This window comes from Megalops cyprinoides, chromosome 12 (genome assembly GCF_013368585.1).
Source record: "Megalops cyprinoides isolate fMegCyp1 chromosome 12, fMegCyp1.pri, whole genome shotgun sequence".
Classification (NCBI taxonomy): Eukaryota; Metazoa; Chordata; class Actinopteri; order Elopiformes; family Megalopidae; genus Megalops; species Megalops cyprinoides.
The window spans coordinates 20,540,591-20,563,789 of NC_050594.1; the positions used below are offsets into that span (position 1 = coordinate 20,540,591).

A 23,199-nucleotide genomic window follows, 5' to 3' on the forward strand; every position below is an offset into this window, starting at 1 on the left:
TGTCACACACCACTGAATAATCCAAACACTGTCTGTATTTCAACATTATTTACTTGCGAGTCTAAATTCTGATTGCATTATTAGCTCGACAAATGTCACACAATCAAAGCATGGTATTGAGACAAAAATATAGATAGTATCAGGAATTCCGAAGGTGCTTTAAAGATTTTGTTTTTGCAAAGTCATGCACAATGTATCAAAAATCTCAATGACTGATCAAGGAGCTGCAAAGTATGAACTTAAAAGAAGGGGATGAGCAGTATTCACTCTGCAATGAATCTTCCAATTTTTATTTGTCAATCTGGAGCACAGCAGTAACACAACTGGGAATGCTATGGCCAAACGCTTCATCACCCCAATAGACATCACAAACACATATCTTGATTGGGGTGAGAATTACTGGAACAGGACACGTATAACAGATATCGACCCCTGTGTAAGATGTAGTCATCTCAGGCTAAATACAAACATCTATCAAACAGTCCTACAATAAAACTACTAGAACAGGAAAGAGGGACAAACACATATACCTATACAACTCATGATGACCTAAGGTCAAGTAGAAAGATCTGTGATATAAACATTAAAAAGAACTACTAGAAGAGGACTAGTAACCAATTATTAAAATGCCCATATGATACAAGGTGATCTAAGGCCAAGTACAAAGATTAGTTAGACAAGCCTTTACTGTAGTCTGTGTGATCAAGGTTTTGCTAAGTTTAAATGTAACAAACAGATATGCTTACACACTGATTCACAGTGAAAAAACATGGTTTAACAGGGAAAAAGTGTAACATGCACAGTCCTACTGAATTACTCTATTATAGAGCAATGAGACCCCCTAGCATATTTAAAAGTCACAAAGACAAAAACACGACTTTATGCATACAATTGTAGTTAAAATGTTAAAGATTTCATAAATATCAAGCCCTTTAAGAATGGTATATGTTAATAAATTAAATAAGTCTGGGTGTTATCATTTTTTACCAGTATTAGTAACTTGTTCTGTGCAAGCTACTGTATAGAAGCTGTGTCGTAATATGTATGAAAATCTAACTGTGCAAAAAAACATATCGCTTCAGTAACTCATTCATGGAATGTGCATGGGAGTACGGGCAGAGTTTGCTCCTGTTGTATAAACCTCTGGAAGCAAGGCCATACTACAAGGAGCTCACACCCAACAAACTGGAGTGTGGGAGGCAGGACCGGGTACAGCGTAAACCACAGGCTTTCCAACCCTGGGCTACATTGGGAAGGGTTGGGTGCCTGCTGCCCTGTCAGAGTGCTGTGCAAACAGTACCAACAAGATATTTCTCAACACAACAAACATGGTAACTCACCAAGTACTACAATCAAACAATGACAGGATGCAGTGGAATGAGAGACACCCCAGTTCAAATGGATGAAAACAAGAAGCAGACTGACATTGTCTTTAGATATTAGCTTTCTCTCTGAAATGTGCTACATGAGAGATAAATAATAACCCTATCCTACAGCTCCAGTTTCATCAGGCAATCTTGCCCCCAGACCCTGTGATCTGGCAAAGAGAGAGCAGACAGCACTATATGTATAGTTGGCAGTGGAGTGGGCCTGGTCTGTAAGCTCTGGTGTTGGGTCTTGCTGGTGACCACGGGACTCAGTGTGGGCAGTGTATGGCGGTCGTCTCTTCCTGGAAAAGCCTCAGCCCCCCACCCCATCACCCCATACTCAGGTGCCGCCCAGTCTGTGCCATACAGCCACCACTTTCTCAGGGAGTGCAATGGTGTCCCGCCACTGCTCCACAGCCTCAGGGGAGGTGCTCTCAAACCCCAGGTGCACCTGGGGAAAGACACACACTGCATCAACATCTGCTTCCCAGCCCCAAGAGCAGATAAGGATGACCTCAACACTGAGTGTATCCACTCTGTCAGCCAATGCAGCATTCAGATGAGGTCCCCGCTAAAACTGACGAGGTCACCTTTATCTGTGAATTTCATTCGGAAAGCTCGTGACTAAAAGCACTCATAAAGTCAAGGGAAGCACGCACCATGCCATTTCACTGATGGTAATCCCTTCACAGTCTGACCTTAACTTGTATAAAAGCTCCAAATGTTTTTGAAGATAAATGGTAGAGAAACTCCACAATGCCAAGTAAGTGATCCATTTGACATTTTCTTGTAAAATATTCTCTGAGAAGCTGAGACACTTGTCTGAACACTTAAGGCTGTGAGACTGGAAGCAGGGATCAGTGGGTTCAGAATGACCTCATTAATATACACAATTGTTTGCGAGTATGTGTGTTCATGGAGGTGTTTCGAGCGTGCTTGGTGCGTGCCCACACGCACACCTGCTCACCTGGCCCAGCAGGTGCTTTCTGCGCACAGAGCTGCGACTGTACAGTTTGGCAGACAATCTGATGCCCTGCTCCTGCGCCACCACAGGAAACAGGAAGGTCTCGGCCCACTGGACCCGACCCCCCGCTGGCCTCAGGGCTCGGGTCTTCTTCGTGGTTAACAGCCGACCCAGCGAGTGCATCTCTGCTTTCACAAAGAAGCCTGAGAGAGAGGGAACATGCCTGTCACGCTAATGCATTTTCTTCATAGGTCCATTCATTACCTGGCCGAATTGGCAAGCACATGGCAAATGTGTTCTGTGGGGATCCACATAATCCCTTTTTTAAAGCCTATCTGCAGCAGTAACAGCAATATCAACCAGTCATACAGTATCAGCAATTACAATGGCAGGAATCACAGTCTTCACATCATACAGTTATCTGTTTACTTGGCAAAACGATACAAACTCCCATATGCCTTCCAAATTGGGGTTAGAGTCTTGGAATTACAGGTCAGGACACCTACTCTGGCTGAGGGGTGCAGAGGAGGTGGGGAGGTTCTGAGCTTCCAGCACCTGGAACTGGAAGCGGCCGCTGACAGGCTGGAAGCAAGTAGCGAGGTGCAGCTCGGCATGGCACGCCTACAGGAGGATACACAGAACCCGCCAGTTATTCACGTGTCAAATAACTACCAAAATTATTCAGCACCTTATTATTAAAGACAATGGTTTTAGTCTTTGCAATAACACGGAAAACACCACGGGTCAGTGCCGCATGTATGTCTCCCATGTCCATGAAGCTACATTCAGGTCAAAAGCCCCGTCTGAAACGTTTACGTGGATTCCCAGAGAGAACAGCTAATACTTGAAGGGAGGATGTGGAGGCAGTCACACATGTGTCACACCGTCCCCCTGAGGTACCAAATCAGGCTCCCTGCTGAGAGTGGTGATTCACTACGGCTTTCCAAATGGCAGGGAGAGACGCTACTGCTAAATGGCCCACTTTTTTTCTGAAATACAGACCCATTATTGGCAAAGACTCTCCTGTCTGCATTGTTTGGGTTGTGACCTACTTTTCGTGCTTTAAATTTACAGCATCAGTGTCTTTGACCTCTCTCCATTTCTGAATGTCAAAGCGGCTTTTCAGCCTTCTTCCTTCCAACATAAAATTCTCTCCTTTTCTCGGTCTGTTTTCCTTTCTAAAACTCCACAAAGACTCTTGCCCCTTTTCAACCAATGGTAATTAAAAAGTGTTGGGAAACACAGGGTCTCTCGTATAACATAATACTTAGAGGCTGCAAGAATGCTTGTATCATTCATTTAAGCACTTTATTTTTTAATACTTGGGAGACGTCCTTAGATATGGAAATTTATGTTAATTATCACGTGTTCTCATTGCCAAAATTCAAGTGCTTCTGGCCTGTATCATTAATAAAGAGGACAGTTTTAATGTGTTCAACACTGTAGTATGGTCTGCATCATTGACGGGAAACAGGAGCCAATTGGTTTTTTGAAGCAATCTCATTATTACACCCTTACGTGTGACCTTACTGTAATGCCAAATTATTGCCCGGCCATTTGTGCTATAACAAATGACATTATAATTACATATTGTTATTGGATCAGGTTTTGGGGGTTTATAGTTGCTGGAAATATTTCCTTATTAGCCAATAGGTTACAATGCCACTATCTCTAAAGTACACTCCAATAAATCTATATTACCATTAAAGAGCTTTCCTTTATGACTTGCAACTGTAACATAAAACTTTCCCCTCCACGTTTCTGTCAGATGATTAATGACATCACACTCAGTGCAATGACCTAAAATTGACCTCTTAAAAAATTACTTCAATCAATGTAGCAGGAAACAAAATAGAGTATCAACATTAATTTTCTCAACTGAATGTACACATTTATTAAGGCTGTTAGGCATTATGTTGAATTATCCCCCACAAACACAAACCTATCTTTTGACAATTTCACTGAAAAGATCAGGCTGTCAGTAAGTTTAACCAAGCAGGCTCTAGTACATATAGTAAACTATGTATACTTTACATGTTTAACTTCCTGAACTCAGAAAAAACCCACCACTGTTAAAATGTTTGTGCACTTTTAATTCATTGCTAAGTTCATAATTCATAAATGCTGTTCTGACAGTTCTATGATGGTTTACAGATGGCAGTGTCAAAACAGCAGAAGTTAAGGCAAGACTCTTAAGTAAGCACTGCATTAGCATTTTAATGAAGAGTGGCGTGATTTGAGTAGGCCATTCCTCTGTGACACCTTCCTCTGGCTTCTGTTACTTAATCAATTCACCTACAGGTGCAGTGACCCATTTAAACTACTGGGCACACTGGGTAATAGAAAGAGAGGCACTGTGGAGGGCAGTTCCTGGAACACTAAGGAACATCTCTTGGCAGATCCCATGCATATGCTCAGCCCATTCTTGGAAGTGTATGCCGCCATTTGTACCGCCTTACATTTATAGTTGGAACTGGATGCATTCTTTGAGTATTGCAATGTGTGCAGAAAATGAAAAGTGTGGTGTGCATATTTACTGAGGTACCAGCTTTGTTCAGTCCCACAGTGGGAGGGGCACTAACCGGGACTTTGGACGGGGGGTTGATGTCCAGCCAGTGCTGTGTCTCCTGGGGTCCCAGCTGCCGGAGAGAGAGGGTGCACTCGCCCAGTGTGCGTTTTCGGGGGAGGTGAGTCTGCAGCCGGAACGCCAGGCCAGCTGTTTGCAGCTGCTGCAGAGGCAGGGCGAAGACGAAGGTCTCCATGAACTCCACGTCCTGGAAGAGAGAACAGGGCACACTGTCTCCAGGGCACGGCTCACACATGGGTCATTCACTATAGTCACAGTTTTGGTGAATGAGACTGCATTAACTCACATTAAGCATTACAAGTATCCATATCTTGCATTCTTTCCATTGAAGTCTCAGTAATTTACCTGATGGTCTGGAAACCAAGTGTATTGCCTTAATCAACAGCATGTTTAAAGATTCACTCGGCCTGAACATCTTGAAAGGGGAAGAGGAGTAACCTGTTAAAAGTAACTGATCATGGGACAGTAGGCTCACTGAGATGTGGACCATAGCACTGCCATTTCTGGGACATTACACACAATCAGCATCAGAACAAGGAGCTAGGCCTTCTCTCACTCTCTGTCTTTCACTAAAACACTCCCCTCATCCACCACGCAAGCATGACAACTCCCAGTTCAATGTGGAATCACACTAATAGATACAGAAATGAATTGTTGAAATGCCTGTAGCAAGTGTTTAACTTCACATTGTTTTCAGCTGTGTCAATGTGCTGGCTGATGTCCATGTGTAGGCACAGCATGTGGATTTAGGGTGGCACCTACCGCAGAAGCCTCCTTGATGGAGCTCTTGAACTGGACTGGCTTGGGCAGGGTGATGGTGCCTTTAATCCCAATCTTCTGCTGCCCCCCAGTCTCCACTGGGAAGTTCAAATCCTTACACTGAGGCCAGGAAGAGAAAGCTATCAAAAGGTGTCATTTTACATGACATGGTCTGATGTGTACCCATACCAATGATGGTAAGTCAATCATAATTGATAACTGTAATAATCAATAATAATATTTTAGTAGTATTAACAGCAAAATGTATTATCCATTTGCTTTTATGTAGTACAATTAACATGGCACATATACAAAGAAGTTCAGTTATAATATAGATATTAACATCAGTGATAAGAGAATTATACTGAGTTATACAGAGCCAGTCTCTAGTGGGGTCTGGGAGTGGTTAGAGGGTTAAACAGTCAGATGGAGGTGGATAGTGTTGCAAGCATCAGGATTCCTGTAAGACAGAGCTTCCATTCAGCTCCTGGGAGGTGGGACAATGGGCCATTTCACCTGCGAACACAGCTAGAGGGTCAGTAACTTTACCTGCACCAGCATTATCCAGACTTGCTCCAGGGCCTCCTGATAACTCAGCCTGACGCTCAGCCTGCCTTGGTCCCTCTCATCCCCCGACAGTGTGATTGACTCTGTGCAGCACACACAACATCCCTAATCAGCTGACATTCAACGTAGAGGTTTGGACAAGGCCTCTATGTCTGTGTGCGTGTGTGCGTGTGTACGTGTGTACACGTCTGCATGGGCCCATGTGCAAAATGATATGCCTCCCATAGAGTAATTCTGCTAAATAAAATAATTTCATTCATGGTGAGTTTAATGTGTTTATTTACCCCCAAAAAATAAATGATGTCTGGGTGGTGAAGTGTTTTGAAGTTGTGCACTTTTTCTTAGAATTTGCTTGCTGGTCTGGACACAAAACATTTGGAAGTAATTGCAGAGTCTGCCCTTTCAGGATTGCACAATGCCCAGCAATCTAAATCTGACTAAGCCTGGCCCTTTCAGACAAGGAGGTCTTGGGGGTCGGTTCTCCCTGAACAAAATTAGGACCCTGGACAGTAAAAACAACAAAAAAATCCTGGTGACAGTATGGCGGAAAAAACAGGAATGGGGCTCCAGTGAGTAGTTTTATAGAGTGAAGGATCGTGGGTATGTCAGAGGGATAACACTAATCTATATAATAGTTACCAAGGCTACGGCTGCTTTCAGGAGAGTCTCTCATGGATGACGTACTGCTCTGGACACTAGACACCGAGTCATACCTCTGGGAACAAGAAAAGACAAATTGTTTAAGGCATCAATAATGTGTGCCAGAGCAGGTTTTCCACATGTTGGCCCTGTGTGGCTATAGGCCAGGAAACCTCTCAGCCGTACTCGAGAATGTTAGAATTCTTAGAATTGTGAGGAGTTCTAAAAGTAGTTCAGGCAGTCAGATAAATTCATAAATTAAACTCTAAAATGGGGCGAACTTGGAGACAAGCACAACAAAAACCTTTTCCATTTATGGAGAACGTCTGAGCAGTGTTTGGAGTATTCTGGGGTTTCACAAACAATTCTGAAGAGGAATCATAGGACAAAAAAAAAAAGCTGTACTGAGTGACCACAAATATGTGAGCAGAATTAACACTACAGAAGGGAAAGGGAGTGGGCAGAAAGTTACACAATGCCTACAGGTCACTCTGGCTGAGAAACGTCCACAGTGTCAAAAAGAGCTATGGAGCCTGGAGCGCTGTCTAAATAAACCACAGTGAGCCAGTAAGTGTGGCCGACATGTTAACAACACAGTAACCATTTCATTGTCTCCTATGGATGACCAGGTCAAGGGAGGGCTGACTTTAAATGACAGCAAACCCAGCTTTCTAAAGCCATCAGCACTGGTTAAGCAGTAATGTTTGCTTCAGTACACACTCGCAAATTCCAGTGACGTTGAGCATTTTGTGAGTCCTGAATACAACATTGTTACATTTATCATGGTTTTGGGCGAACTAAGAAACAAACAGCAGTTATAATCCAAACACCTATTATCCAACATTATTAATGGCATGTTAATAGCAACCGGATACAATTTCCTTTATATAACTGATACAGGCAAGAATAACCCGCCCAGGACAGCCTTAACGTCACCTTTTGTTGCAGGCAAAACACAAAAAGGGTTATCGCTGACTCACTCTATCAGACAAGCTTTGTTCCAAACCCAAAATAACTCTTCCAAGAAAATGAATAGGAGGAATATATAAAGGGAATATATAAATATAACATACATTATATGTTCATAATAATATACAAACAATAACAAAGGGTGTGCTTTTTCTTATATTTTGTATCGGAGTACCAGACAAAAGCAAAAGGATTTGTGGTAAGTTTACTGGTCCCGAGACTGAAACAACAAATCTGACCCTTCTTGTGTAACCTAAAACCCTTCATCTGCATCCCTTGCCCAGTTCCCAGCCCTGAGAGCCCACAATGACGCGTCTGTGTGTGCGGCCACATGACAGAGTAACAGCCGGGCATACACCCGCAGAAAGGCGGGTATATGAGCCACCCTCACCTGCATGTAACCGTGTGGGTGAGCGAGGTCGAACATGGAATTACTCAGCCTGGGCTTCCCACTCTTCGGTTCCCACACTGAAACACAAATGTTCACCAAGAGAGCTGTTTTGTTTTTGCTCTGGCTGTTTAGCCTGGGCTATTTCCCCACTTCTTGTATGGCTAAGGTAAATGTAAATAAAAAAAGCACACATGGTTTTGAGTTGGAGGACTCACTTACTGTAAAGCACAAGGAACTACCTGAAACTGAATGTGCAAATATTTGACCTGTGTACATTCACGTAAAAAACCCAGTGAGGTAACAGTACCAGAACTTTTACTGGGGCACTATCAGGAAGTGCATCAGCAATCAAACAGGGTGTTTCAACAGATCTATTTTCTGCCTTACTTTATTTGCAACAGTATTTATCTCATGATGACTTACCAGTGATACTGGTAAATGTGTAATTTGGCCAAAAAATCTATACTATATGATATTTAAATAAATATTTTCAGATAAATACTCCATTCATGATAGAGGTTAAGTATCCCAGATGAAAAAACACCCACAATGCAATGAAGTTAAACTCTGATTAACAGGAAATTGAAAGACTCAAAAACATACAGTTTATTCACGTCTTTTAATAATGGGTGTATCCTCTCAATTCAAAAAATACTGCGGGCATTACCTCAGTTATATTTTGAACTACTTTAAATAGGTCAGATGGAAAGGCAAACATCCTAATCAAGGGGGCCACGGAATATTTCCACTGAGAGAGCTACACACGTGCACTGAGGGGTCATATTCATCTTCAGCACAAATCACAAGACATGCACAAGCATAGGGAGGTGTTTTTCCTCTACCTGACCCTTGCAGGTCGATGGTCTTGTTTCTCAGGGTACCTCGCCGTGCAGGCCCCGGAGACACATGATTTACCATGTGGCCAGACTGAAGTGAGGAGTAGGGGTCATAGACAATGTAATTGGCCCCCGAGAGTTCTGCCTTCCTGTCTGCGTAGGTACACCTTGCCGACCCTGGAACATACACAGGCAACGAATTATGTTACATTGCATATGCCTAGGAGATGCTATTATCCCAAGCAACTTACACAGGTTACACTGAGGAGCTCAAGAGATCATGCTTGAGCTGGCCAGTCTGTCAGAAGCCTAAAATCAGCATTATACAGTTAGTGGGGAACCCTTGATGTTTCAAGTCTGTTAAAATGCCTTACCTACCTTTAACTATTTAGTACACCTTAAGAGTGTGGTTTTTGAGCTCTTGAGACTTATAATATATCTTCATTGTAAGCAGTGTGCTACAACAATGACTTCCTGATTTGTTATATAATAACACCTGTTAATGGAACAAATGCCATTTAAATCCAATGCATATGTTCTCACACCAAACATTTTGATGCTGTACAACTAGTGTCATTGAATTACTATATGCTGCATACACAGACAATGGTTTCTGCCAACAGGAATTACTTCAGTGATTTCATTATTTCCCTACAGGATGTTATTTCACAGCACCTAACACGTGTTGTTCACAATGCAGCCATTCCAGGCCAAGATTTTCCCCATGTTCCTTTCCTAGTGTTAAGATAACTTGACTAAAAAATCATCTGACTGCTTAAGGTTCAGTCTGAGGAAATGGTCAGCTGGGCCATGAGAGTGTAAAGACCAAGGGTTTCATATGAAAAGAAAAAAACCTCTTGTTCCTTGGAAACCTCCAAACAAATCCTAAAAGAAAAAAAAGTGAATAAAGAGAACAGAGTATAGAAACTCAGAGTTCCCTCAGAGTCTCCCAATGAGCATACCCTGAAAGCTGTCCTGGTAGCCGGAGTAGTGAGAACCACTGGGCTGGATGTAGGAGGGTTTGAACATTGGAACGACAAAGGGCACCTCTCTCCCATCAGCTGGCAACTTGGAGAGGAGGTAGTCCTCAGAAACTCCAACCCCTTTGCTTGGACCATGCTGGGTGACCCCTGTAGTCGTTGTCTTGGCTGGAGCCACCCTCACTTTAATTACTATGAAGAAATGTAAATCATTCATTGTATTTACACACAAACATTAATTACAATCACAACGATCATTATATTACAATGACAGGTTCAGAAAACGGTGGCATTTTTAAATTTGTAAACTGCTACAGTAAACAGACATGCTGCCACTTGAAGCTTTTAGTGGGAATTAAATTCTCTGAGTTGGAGATCTAGTTGCAGCTCTTGTTTAATTTCAGCTCTTTCCTTCTTGTAAATATGACGCAATAAACCCTGAGTGAATCTGCCGTTAAAAGATGGCATGGTAATCTTACAGGCATTAAAGTCAAATAGCGAGACTTCAGTCTTAACTCAGATTTAGTAATGCATTGGTAAGTTCAGTATCTGCACTTCAGGGAAAAATAAGTGAACAGCCCACCTTGAGTCTCAGGTTCTTTCTCCTTGCGTAGGAAGTGTTTGCAGCAGTTTTTGATGCACTCCGTTGCCATGATATAGATTATAAAATTGCCCGGGATCCGTCAGAAGGAATATAGACTTAAGTACAGCTTCACTGGTCGGTTATAACCTAGATTTGTAAATGATGACAACCAATAAATCTAAATTTCACAAAGTAAAACTGGATTCTGCTAATGCCACTTTACAGAGAGCTAAAAATAGCACCACCAATATTGACGTAATATAACATTAATCAAAATTAAATACTAAATATTTTTCTTTAAGTGTTCTCAACTTAAACCGCATACGATTAATGATGTAAATGTCACTCACGACAATTATTAACAAATATGTTAAAGTGTTTAAAGATAAACGCAAACAAATACACTTTAATGCAGCAAAACCGACAGGTTGGACTAACCCGTACAACTGTATCGCCGGAGAAGCAGCATACCACGTCCCTTGTAAATGAATGCAGGTGTTTTGTGAAGTCACTTTCCGTTCATTGTAGTAAAGATCCTTGGCCATTCAACATTTCGGTCATAGCGCCCTCCAGTTTAAGACACTCGAATCGAAAGCACAGCACACTGGAGTTGCCTGCCCGGACAGGGAATTGCCCTACAGTCCAACATTTAACTCTGTTCCCTTTCGATATTCGTTTGAATGGTATACGTGCAGACATTTTATATTTAAACTCTTTTTCTTAAATGCGACACTACAATGTTTTGCTGTGAAAAATCTTGTTGCCTTGAAATAAATGAAACAAATCATCACGTGTCATTCTTCAGGTACAGCACACCTTTATTTGACTGACCGGGCTTACTTACAGGGTCTTAATAAAACAGGTATATAAAACATGACAAACGTTAGAGACTAACAGACAAAACTTTTAAACAGAGAACATTTCAATGTTTTTGGTTGTTACATTTTTGATTTTATCTTAAGCATAGATCAATAAAAAGAGACTCATTCAAAACCATGAAAATAATTACGTCCAATTGAATTCCTGAATCATGGCAATATATTCAAATAAATATTTCTTTGAGAAATATTTCCGATAAAATGCAGTTTGACTTTCATATTTCAAAGATTTGCGAACACGTGCCAAATGAGGCTAACGTCTCACCTGTTTAGTTTTACTACAAAAGCCAGCTAAACGCTAGGAAAATGCTGAACATAAATATCGTTTCCCAATGAGGCATGCATTCATTTAGACTCAAAACAGGCTGTCCACCTCTGAAATTGTTTCAGGATATTTACACAGACCCTCAGTGTATTTGTTGACATCTATAGTTAATACTGCTGATTAGTGACTGATATCAGCATACCAGGTATACCAGAAATGGTACTCTCATGTTATTGATGTGCATTGTCACCATTTCATCCTTCCTGAAGATGTCAGTGAGTGTTTGTTCTGTCAGTTTAAAGGTTTTCCTGTCTATCATTTTACTCAGGAAGGCTTTTAAAACAGGACACACCACTGTCATGCACTGTATCAAAAATACTGTTGTGTAACTTTGCACTCACAGCTTAATAAAGAGTACTGCAAGGGTTCACAGGAAATAGGGATGGATACAATAATAAACCAAAACAATAGCAATCGGCAAAAGAAAGAATTCTAAAAACTGCAGATAACTCAAAGAGTTATTCTGGCATTTCACTACAGGTGAGGGAAAAACAAACACCCTTAAAAAATGGAAACAATAAAACTGAATAACAAGTTCCATAATATTCACAAGAACAAAGACATATCCATATTGCCACTGTAATATAAATGTTCTTCCACATGGATGGATGTGAACTGGTATTAGGCAGCCTTACAATACAGTGTCCCTGATAAGGAGCAAGAAGGGGGGATGGAACTGGGAGATGCGAGACCAGGAGCTGTCCCCAGAACCCCCAGTACAGTGTACACATTATCCAAGACAAACCAAGCTGCCGGATGGAAGAGGTCGTGGGTCAAGGAGTTGGGTCAGGGGTGAGGGTTCAGAGGTCATTCGCAGGGACTCAGTAGGAATACTCGGAGACGAATATCGTGAGTCGGATGACAGAGCTGCCTCGGAAGTTAATGACGTGGTTGACGGTAACCATCTCCAGGTCCAGAACAATCTCTCTAGGGCCCTTAATGGGACGTGCCAGGACCAGCGTGGCACTGACATTGCTTGTTTGCTGGAAGACAGAAGAAAGAAAAAGAGAGCTGTCAGCAACCATGGCTGCCGGGGGTTCCTAGTCCTGACCAGGAAACGGACCAAAGAGCAGCACTTTCCTCTCTAACAGTTAACTGATACTCAGAGCTAGGAACAACTGTCTCATCATGAACACTCTGATCAAATAGATGGGAAACACTGTCTTTGAACTTATGGAACAAGAGCAGAGGATTTCAGATAGATGAGTTCCTTTCATTGGCAACTCCATCCCAGTTCAGGAAATGCAGCTATGCAATAAAACTGTATAGGGCTTCATTAAGCAGGCCCTGATTAGTGGGGTTAATAGCTATGTAGAGATTATGGGTCCTGTGGCACTACTCAGAACAATTGCTTGTTGCTTTTTGTAAATATCAGAGATTGTGTCTTTCAGATGGACAGTTTAAATACCTGCTATTGCTAACACAACAGAATTGTTGAAAGTATGCCCACAATTCCAAGAAAAAGCCATTGAAAACTACATTCCTTTGCATCTGCATTTGTTCATTTGCAAAACAAAATAGTGGTATAAATAAAACCTATGTAAAAGCTGATAAAGTACAAAAAATAGAAAAGTACAGAAGATAAACTTGAATAAAAACCTCTTTTCCTGATAACCTATCCTTTGTTCACAGCGACTAATGGACAGAGGAAATACACTCAAATACACTTAATGCTTTTGGAGCATAGCCACAGCTATAGAACTGTTGCTTTTTGAGCATGATAATATATAACATGTAAATGTAAAAAAAATTTCTTTTAGGGTTTTTCTTAACCCACAGCATGCGACATACAAGGACTGAGTCACTTGAAATTAGTTAAATGCTGATCATGCTTTATAACAATAGGCAAATCAGCTTTCCCCACAGTGACTACAAATGTAAAAAACTCCACTGCACTGTAAGACACCATGTTTGTTACACCAGCTACATGACCAAACTAATGAGCTACATAATGACAACCACATATTACTAGGGCACTTAGTTTTACTGATAAATCCAGCAGGAGTCCACATTTTCCTGCAAGATGAGCACCTTTCTGAGACATTTAAATTATCACTTTAAATGTTCTGCCTCTGAAGATGTGGTGGTTCTTGTTTTGAAGTTTTGAAACTACTATGTACAGAAGGAAGCCGAACACAACATAAGATGTGGCCTGGCTGTGGACCACTGAAGTAAATAATATTCCTGTGAGGACATTCAAAAGCATCTCATGCCTTTTGCGGCACTTATGGAGGTTAACCACAATGACGTTCTGAGTTTAAACAACTGAGCCCTAAGGCAACAAAATGTTATGAAACTCTGACCCTCATTGTGTGCGCCTTGATTTCATCACAGATTACACTGGCTTAATTTAAGACAAGGTAAACACCTTGTTAAATTTACTATGCTGACTTCATGACTGGAACCACTTCTGCTCCTCTCTTGTTTTTCAAAGTGCGCCTTCATCAAACATTACCAGGGTTATGTCTCCCTCTGCTGGTCACTCCATTTGCACACGATTCCCTGGGAAATGTTCAAGCTTTTCCAAACCTAGATCCTTGGGGGCACACTGTGTGCGCTGCTTTTCATTGAACTGTTAGCATAATACTGATATTGATTTCACATCATTTTACAGTTATATGCTGTCAACCTCTGTATCTGTCACAAGCTCACCATACATAGAAGGGGCTAACAATTTATTTCTGGTCATTTTCGCCCCTTCAACAAGTCACTAGTACAGAACAATATTCAGCTTGAAAAAATAACACTAACCGGTTGTTCTTCTTAATTTTTTTAAACTTCACAATTATCGTACAAGAAAATTAAAATGAGACAAATGCCCCATCATTCACCGAAGATGCCAGCATTGCCAAATAGGTGTTAAATACATACTTTTAATTGTATCTTTCTGCTCAATAAAAGTGAAATACTTTGAGGCAGCTGGAACATAAACCTGTGCCCTCAGCACTAAAGATAGAGTATATTCAGGTAATAGTGTAGTGTTTCAGGAGGGAAAGCCCACAGACTGTAGTTGTGTCACACGTCAAAACCACGCAGCAGCGAATCGCCCTGCTCCGCTGAGAGCCCGACACAGGTGGACCAGTGTTAGACCTTCTCACTCACCCTCATGCTGAATTCACGACCCTCGTTGCCCGACTTGATCTGAAAGATGTAGAAGGCCCCAGGATAGCGCGTGGTGGCCTGCATCTGGAAAATGTCCGCGGGCACGCTGCGGCCAGAGGTCAGGTCCATGTGCCGATACAGGATGGTGAAGGGTTTATCCCTGCACGCAGGAATCTCAGCCGAACAAATGCACTGACTGGAAGAGAGAGAGAGAAAGAGAGAGAGAGAGAGAGAGAGAGAGAGAGAGGGCGGAGAGCTGTGAGACAAGGTATGGCCCACATAACTACTGGGAATGCTATACTTGCTTGGGTCACCAGGGTGTCATAATAACTCATCATCACAATTATGATAATCAAATCAACTTGATCAACATTATCAACATCATTTATCCGTGAAAACAGTTAACAGTGTAGGGGTATGATCAGAGTAAACTACAACTACATACCACAAGTAAAACATGATAACTGTCCTGGCATGAATAAACACAACCTCCTTTCCCTTTACTTCTTTGTAAAGTCAGACAACAGTCGCAAGGTTTAATGAGTCTCAGAGCACTGCAATGCTGCATGACTGAGGGAGAAGCAAAGGAGCAATAATGAGGCGTGTACTCACTTTTCGCTGAGCTCAATGTAAGGCCGCTCACATTTAATAGGGTCCAGGCATTTATACCCCCCCTGGAAATTGAAACATACTTGTGCTGTTGTACAGGTGTTGTTACCAGTGTCACATTCATTGATATCTTCAAAATCAAACACACAACAATAAAGGTCAGTTTAAACATCATCATCATCATCATCATCATCAACAGCAACAAAAAACACATCAGCAAAAGCAAACAATACACAAAATGAAGGAGAAAATACTACGCTAAAATACTACAGTATTGACCAAGAAAATTATATAACACATTCAGCAGTTTATTTTTAATTGAACTGAATCAATGTAAGTAACTGTGTATTTACAGGTAATTGTAATTACAAATTGTGCATTGACAGGTTTTATATGTATTGTGGCATTATGGTTACATCAACATAAATCATACAACACTGAATTCTAGAACGCTTAAATCAGGCGGTCACTGGTCAGGCTGGCCCTTTGCCGCAAACCCATACCTTCACAGCTTCGGCCATCCTCAAAGATGAAATACCCCGGGGGGCAGATGCAAGAGAAGGACCCCGGAGTGTTCACACACGAGTGCTGGCACAAAAACTCAGAGAAGCCACACTCGTCCAGGTCTACAGACAACACACACATCCACAATCAGCTAAAAACACATAGAATTGATCTACTACACCTATCAACTGAGGTCTATGGATACTACAGACATGCTCAATCAGCTACGTATATTCATGCAGAGAGACGTCTATATACACATACACTCCCAAAACAGTTAAATTAATAAAGACATAACAACTGTAAAAAGGGGTTATATACAGACCGTAAATTATAGTTCACAGAGTATGGCTTAAGTGTATACACTCTAAGGCATCTTGTAAATGTAAGGTGTAAGCAGTTAGTCAAATAAGGTGTAAACAGTTAACATACCATGAAAGCTCACACTCTCAAATGAAGCATGGCTGAAATCGTCTGCTAACCTTGAAGTCAACTGTTCTAAACATGCTTACAAAGCAATGTGAGTAGGAAAGCAGGGAATTCAATACCTAAAGAAGCAAAGAACAGACTCTCTAAAGAGGAAACTTGAACCAAACAATTCCTATTGAACGCTTCTCCTAACCAAAATCTCTCACCATTACAAGTGGTCCCATCAGACGCCAGCTCGAAGCCCTCGTCACAGTTGCACATGAAGGAGCCATAGGTATTGAAGCAGCCATGAGCACAGGGTGCCTCGTCACACTCATCAACGTCTGTCAGAGAGGGGCAAATAGATAGAGGGGTAATAGAGTTAAATCTCTATTACATCATCATTATGTGACACAGCACTGGTGGGGTTATCACCCTGCCATTGATGTCATCCCATGACATGACCACTCTGTCATTTTTACTGTACTGCATTACATAACGGGTTAAGATGTCTCCACAAAAATCACCATCAAATCATAGAAAAAAATACCCTCATCAAGGGATAGAGGAGCTGGAAGTCGCACAGTGAAATTTAACTGAGATAAAATGAGTTTTAAAAAAGTATTTATGTCTTTAAGTCATTTAAGTCTTTATGTCATGGGCCCACCTTGACAGGTCCTGCCATCCGGGTTGAGGAGAAAGCCTGGGTTACAGGAGCAGGAGTAGGATCCTGGGACGTTGGCACACAGCTGCTGGCAGTACCCATAGCGACACTCATCTATATCTGTGCGCAGAGAAGGAGTGGGTGTCCAAGGCATGGGGCAGGACACATACAAGCTGGGGTTAGTTCATGAACTGAAATCACCAATCATTTTCTATGGAGAATTCTCACTTAATGAACTGAATTTCATTTCATTTTTACTTGATTCCAATGTAATTTACCTCTACTCTGCTGCCAGCACAAATGACATAATCATATTTAAAGGTTAGGGCCAAATTCAAGTTCTTACCCTGACACTGGCCACCGATCAGCCAGTACCCCTCTGAGCAGGTGCAGGTGTACCCCCCAGCTGTATTTATGCACACCTGAGTAGGGTTACACTGGTGGGACTCTGTTTCACACTCATCTATGTCTGAGACAGGTTGGGAGGGAGGAATGGAGGGAGAGAGTCAGGACAGAACATCTCTTACAGAGCATAAGCTATTCATAGTTTGTACTTCTTATCTTACAAGCTTACGAGGCAGCTGAATTAAAGCATAACAGATACATTCCTGTATCAGTTCACGTCTGGCAACGACAAATGTTCAAAAAAACAAAAAAGACCGTGAGGCACTTGAGAATTCTGCACTGAGCAGGATTCCAGTAACTTGTTCTACACGTAGTTCACACATTGCCCTGGAATCACCATGTCCTTTTGTGGATATCACAGTGGAAATTCCTGCCCATGCCAGGGTTCTCATACAATGAAGTCACCAAAATTTTTTAAAAAGCAAGAGGGAGAGTGAACCCCAGATAATTGCCTTGTTTAAACAGGCAGTCCTAATAACCGATAATATCTGATAAGGACAGGCCTCCATGCCAAGTCTGCATGGCTGGCCCACTGGACTGGAGAGACAGGGCCAGACTTGGGATTTGGGCCAACAGAAACACAGCACAGCACCTGCTTGCAGTTAAAGCCTTTCAGTGTGGCAGGGAGAACATCTGTGCTCCATGTGTACTATGACCCTGACCGCAGCATTGTGGACGCCCATCTGGGAGCGCTTCAGTGCAGCTCCTTATATAGACTGTTTTACAAGCAGCCCATGGGGGTCTGTGATAATCACTCCGATGGTCCTGATGAACTTGGGAGAGAGATGGTGGCTGAGAACTTCGAGCCTTTTGCTACAGTTACACATCAACAGAGTGGGCAGCCGCGGAGGGAGAGCTTTCATGGGGGTAAAGGGTCCTGGAGAGACAAACTAAACAGTGAAGGGGAGCTATGGAAACCATGGCTAGTACTGGGTAAAAATACCAGCTGCCACACTGTGGAACAGACCAACTTAGATATACTGGAATACTCAAACTTTTACATTAGCAAAATGCATTGAAGTCATTAGCTGCACCACAAAAACCCTGCAAAACAAGCAAAATTTCACAGCCTGTAACATTATGAGACAGCCCTGCAGAAAGATGTAGGTAAATAAAATAATCCCTGACCTGATGAAGACAGAACTCGTTTTAAAATGGTCACTTTCTATACATCTCTGCTCATTTTGGAGGATGCTGAGACACAGCCAGTGGCACTCATATCAGCACAGAGAAACAGGCTTGTTACCAGAGACACCAGAATTCTTGAACAATACACTTCCACTAAATTGCAAAGGAAGAGATGCAACTGGCTCACACAATGATGAAATGTGTCATTTAACCACAAAGTGGACATCTATCAAGCACTCAAATAATGTAACGATAATAACGATAAACATAAGTTTCAATAAGCCAACTTATCTGCCCTCCCCTAACTGGGCTTGCAGTGGCAAACCACCCATGGTGACCGTGGGATAAAGCTTTGTCTGTGCCAGACTGGGGCAGGATGTAATGGTCTGCACGGCCTCTGCACCATAACTGCATTATCAGTCAACAGTTGCCTGGGTCACCCGCACCTTCAGAGGTTTGAAGCCTCCGGGCTGTTTCCCCAGGGACTGCCTGCTGCTCCAGTGAAGCATACTGTTCGCCTACAGCAAAAAATGACCTCACCGCTGCCTCTGGGTGCCCGGATGTTTGAAATACCACCACTAATTCCATATTCCTGCGGCTTACCCAAACAAGGCTTAAAGTGGGATCCTCGGGTCTCTGACTGTTATACCCGCTACGGCGAAACAAACAGCCATGCCAGAGCTGCAGAGTGGTGCACTGCAGGGTAATATATGAGTTCATTATCCACTTATTATGAAGTCACACTCGATTTAGAATGATTGAAAAGAAATACACCCTAATAAGCGTTTCTGGAGGACTATTTCAACAGCGTATCCCCGGACTGCTTACAGTGCTAAAGCACAAAAAAACCACATGCATATGACAGACAGAAGGCTGGAAAAGACATCAGACACTTCATGGTTAGTATGGAGACTGGCACATAATTTTCTAGCAATGTCTCACTGATCTTAAGATTTGCTTTTTTGGTGAGCGGGAGGGGGCATTCATTCTCATTTCATATTCAGTGAAACCATGGCAATCTCTGCTCGAAAATAACCACATTCCAGTTAGTCACATATGGCGCCTAGCATACACAACCTCTATGTCCTACAGGAAGAAACACTAGGGCACCCTAACAATTTTTTTAAAATTACATTCATAAAAAAATCTGGAAAAGTAACACAACATAGGAGGGCCTGTCATGGCTAGTACTTAAAAATACCACTGAAAGGGAAAAGCAGACTATTTTTAAAAGAATGTTGGCTGGCCTGTAAAGGACATTGCCCTCTGGAGTGCGTACTAAAAGACAAAGTGATGGGGACATGGTAAGGGGAGAATATTTTCTGACGGAACAGCAAACCAACCTCTTGACCCCATCTGTTTATCTAAAAAAATCCCAAAACTCCCTGAAAAATAAGGTTGTGATCACTGTCTTGACCAAAATCCCTCTCTCTGACTTTTTTTTTACCATCCATCCAGTGCAGCCATACCATGCCTAGTTCTGATGCCATGAAAATGGCCTCCACATTAACTCAGATGGGTGATTCATATTGCGTGGCGCCAAGATGGATAATCGTCTCCTCAATAAAGAATTCCTCAGTAAAAGATGCATATTCTTGAACTGGAGATACAATGAAAAGCCCTTTGTATGTTGTAAATAAGAAATTCAATCTCTCCTATTCAGGAGAGTTGTAATTCTTCATTCCGACAGATAAGGCCAGATGAGGCCAAGAACAGCAATATGAATTTACCTTGGCTTTTGAGTCTTTATTCTGATGTTAAACTGGCTTGAGGTGTACTCCGACACCCCAGGCATCCAACGGACAACATTACTGCTACAGCCTTCCTGATAAACGCAATCTGCATTCAGATATTTAACAAATCTGCAGTGGGTCTTCAGGCTTTAACATAAAAAAGCTTACCGACCCTGTCCAAATTAACAGTAAAGGGAATGAAAGTAATTAAAATAGTGAGAATCAGCCTAAAATGTTTTTAGTCATATTCTGTTCTGCTGAGGCTTAAGGGTGTCTGTTCCTAAACTCTCACATCATTTCAGTGTTTCCTAGTAGTATTGTATAGCATATTGCTTATGTTAATGTAATTACCATATTTACTCCCTGTATCACGCAAAATAAATATTTTAAGTTAAATAATGTTAAACCATTTTAGTTCATGCATTTAAACAGCTGTTTCCGATAACACAATAAAACATAAATTAAACAAGCATTTTGAAATGATCTGATTAATTAAATATGAAGACATACACAAGATACAGCTGTATTTGCAGGCTGTAGGACCAACAAACCACAGGACAAGTGAACCCTCAGACATTTTGTCAGTGACTTTCGGACCATTGAACCTCCCTTACCAACAAGCAGGGTTAATGACCCAAAAGATCAACGACCATGGGACTAATGACACCCCCTCACACACATGCATACCCGCACCCCCTTGTGACAATGATATTTTGCAAACAGTCAATGTAATTTTGATTGAAAGTAACACAAAATATCCACAATTATGCCTAGATTAAACTGAACTGGATTGTTGCATTTGTGAGATTTTATCCTCAAAACACCTTCAAAACCATACGGCAACTATTAAGAAGATTACCTGCACAAAGGCCATCCTCCCCAAGAGCGTATCCTAGGAGACAGGGGGTGGATCGTCCAGGGACGGGGTAATTTGGAGGCGCGGCAGGCCGCTGGGCTGGAACGTAGGGATCGGGGAAGCCAACAGGTGATTCCGGGTACGACTGCTCGGTAAAAGATGGCGAGTTGGGCCTGGCGTAGGGCTGACTGTACATCCCTCGCGGGATACAGAGGTAACCGCCGTTCTGATTCACGCAGCGCATGTCGCCCCTACAGGGATCCGCTAGAGTCCGGCACTCATCCACGTCTGCGAGAGATGAAAAATTGCTTGTGGTCACTGACATAGTAACAACTAAGCTGACTCTGAGAAAACAAATAAATCCACTTTCCACGCCAAAAGAATTAGGACAAAAAAGGAAAAGGGCTTACCAACACACTGTCTGATGCGGCGGTCATAGGTAAACCCTTCTGTACACGTCTGGGAAGACATCAACAACAGCTTTGTAAAGTAAATCGGTTACTGCTGACATGATGTTAAACGTGCAAGAGCTCATATCAGAAGACAAAGTGTTTGACGAAATGCTGTTCTAAATGAGTCCGTGATTACTGGAAACAGCGCTAAATGTGTACCTCTTTATTCCATTCATGAGATGCTTCAATGACGCTCCAGCACAGTCATTCATGTTCATAGCGGAGAATAACGAACTACTGCGTTTTGTTAAAACAGTTTCTTCGCTAAATCATAACTTACTCGTGTGTGAAAAGGTCACTGAATCAGTATAACTCTAAACATCTCAACCACAGCGCGCCACCCCAACTTTCAGCACAAATAATTTCTCAGGCAACAGCGCTATTTACCTGCGCATTTCCAGACTGTATGCACACGAAGATCAACATCAGAACTGTCAACATTCTGCAAAGTAAAAGCAAAGTTTAAATGTACGTGGAGGCGACAGACATTCGAGTTTCCCTTTCCATAGTATTACGCAATTTTCTTGGTGTATAAATTGGAAAACACGTAGCAGATATCGCATACGAGAAGCTTTTGAACAGTTCAGATGATTTTGCAGCACTCGCCCAGCTTCAGCTCCCAGACGTGTAGGAAAGACATTCTCAATGTAAAAGCAAATGCATAAAACATTTTATTTCTACTCTCCATCAATATAACGTGGCGTTTCTAGTCAAGACGGATCGTCTTACCTCGCAAACGTCCAGAAATTTGAGTAGCGTCCTTCAAAGAGCATATTTTTTATGGCTCCGTGGTGATTTCAAATGAAAGAGCCGAACAAACGACCCGTAACTTTTTTGCAGCGGGGAACGTGTCAGCTCCGTACTACTGACGGCAGACCACTGCGCAATCTGGCGCGCTCGCCTCCCCCCTGACTCTGCGCCTTCACGCGAAAACCGACACCTGGTTTTGGTTAACCACCGTCTAGTCGATCTAGAGCAGCGGTAGATTTTGACCAATTCTACGAGGAATGTTTTTCAAAATGAACTTCTATTTTTTTTCTTCCCCTTCGTCTGCTATAGCGACTATTTAGCAATGCAAATAAAGGGGGCCCTGGAGCACTTGACAACAGCTGGTTTAAATCACAGAAAGACAGCCCCCTTGAACGAGGACGCTGAGGGAGCTGCCACGACCACTTACAAAATACTCCAGAACAATCTGAAAAAGGAAAATGAAATGGTGGTGACACACGGTGCGCTCTTTAGAAGTCCCCTCCAGTCTGTGTTTCATAAATTGGTTTAAGATAATTAGACCTAAAGCTGTCCTTCAGAGCCAATATTTGTAGTAAAGGGAAGCCTCTATAATATTAACTTCCCACAACTCTCAGAAGGAAAGTGAGCACAAGCCAGACCCTGTACACCTCACGGTGGCATATACCCCCCAATGGGTGGGTGTATTTATCATTTTACGTTGCTGGAGGAAAGTTTCATTCAAGGACTGTCCAACCTGAGCAATG

General features: G+C 42.2%; 2 protein-coding genes across 2 annotated transcripts; both read right to left on the bottom strand.

Moving 5' to 3' along the window:
• Positions 1–1,707: 1,707 nt before the first annotated feature.
• LOC118787492 (tandem C2 domains nuclear protein) lies at positions 1,708–10,712 on the bottom strand. The gene is made up of 11 exons (XM_036543072.1): positions 10,643–10,712; positions 10,042–10,251; positions 9,086–9,256; positions 8,244–8,320; positions 6,884–6,959; positions 6,227–6,327; positions 5,681–5,797; positions 4,914–5,105; positions 2,838–2,952; positions 2,335–2,534; positions 1,708–1,818 (listed from the first exon to the last, which is right to left on the bottom strand). Exons 1-11 carry the CDS (start codon positions 10,710–10,712, stop codon positions 1,708–1,710), a joined length of 1,440 nt encoding a protein of 479 aa, XP_036398965.1.
• A 738-nt stretch (positions 10,713–11,450) lies between these two features.
• fbln5 (fibulin 5) lies at positions 11,451–22,851 on the bottom strand. Its single transcript, XM_036542844.1, has 11 exons — positions 22,436–22,851; positions 22,094–22,148; positions 21,665–21,713; positions 21,258–21,542; positions 17,479–17,601; positions 17,136–17,252; positions 16,696–16,812; positions 16,060–16,182; positions 15,560–15,686; positions 14,948–15,143; positions 11,451–12,828 (listed from the first exon to the last, which is right to left on the bottom strand). The coding sequence occupies exons 1-11, from the start codon at positions 22,477–22,479 to the stop codon at positions 12,667–12,669; spliced, it is 1,398 nt and encodes a 465-aa protein (XP_036398737.1). The 5' UTR covers positions 22,480–22,851; the 3' UTR covers positions 11,451–12,666.
• Between the last annotated feature and the right edge of the window lie 348 nt (positions 22,852–23,199).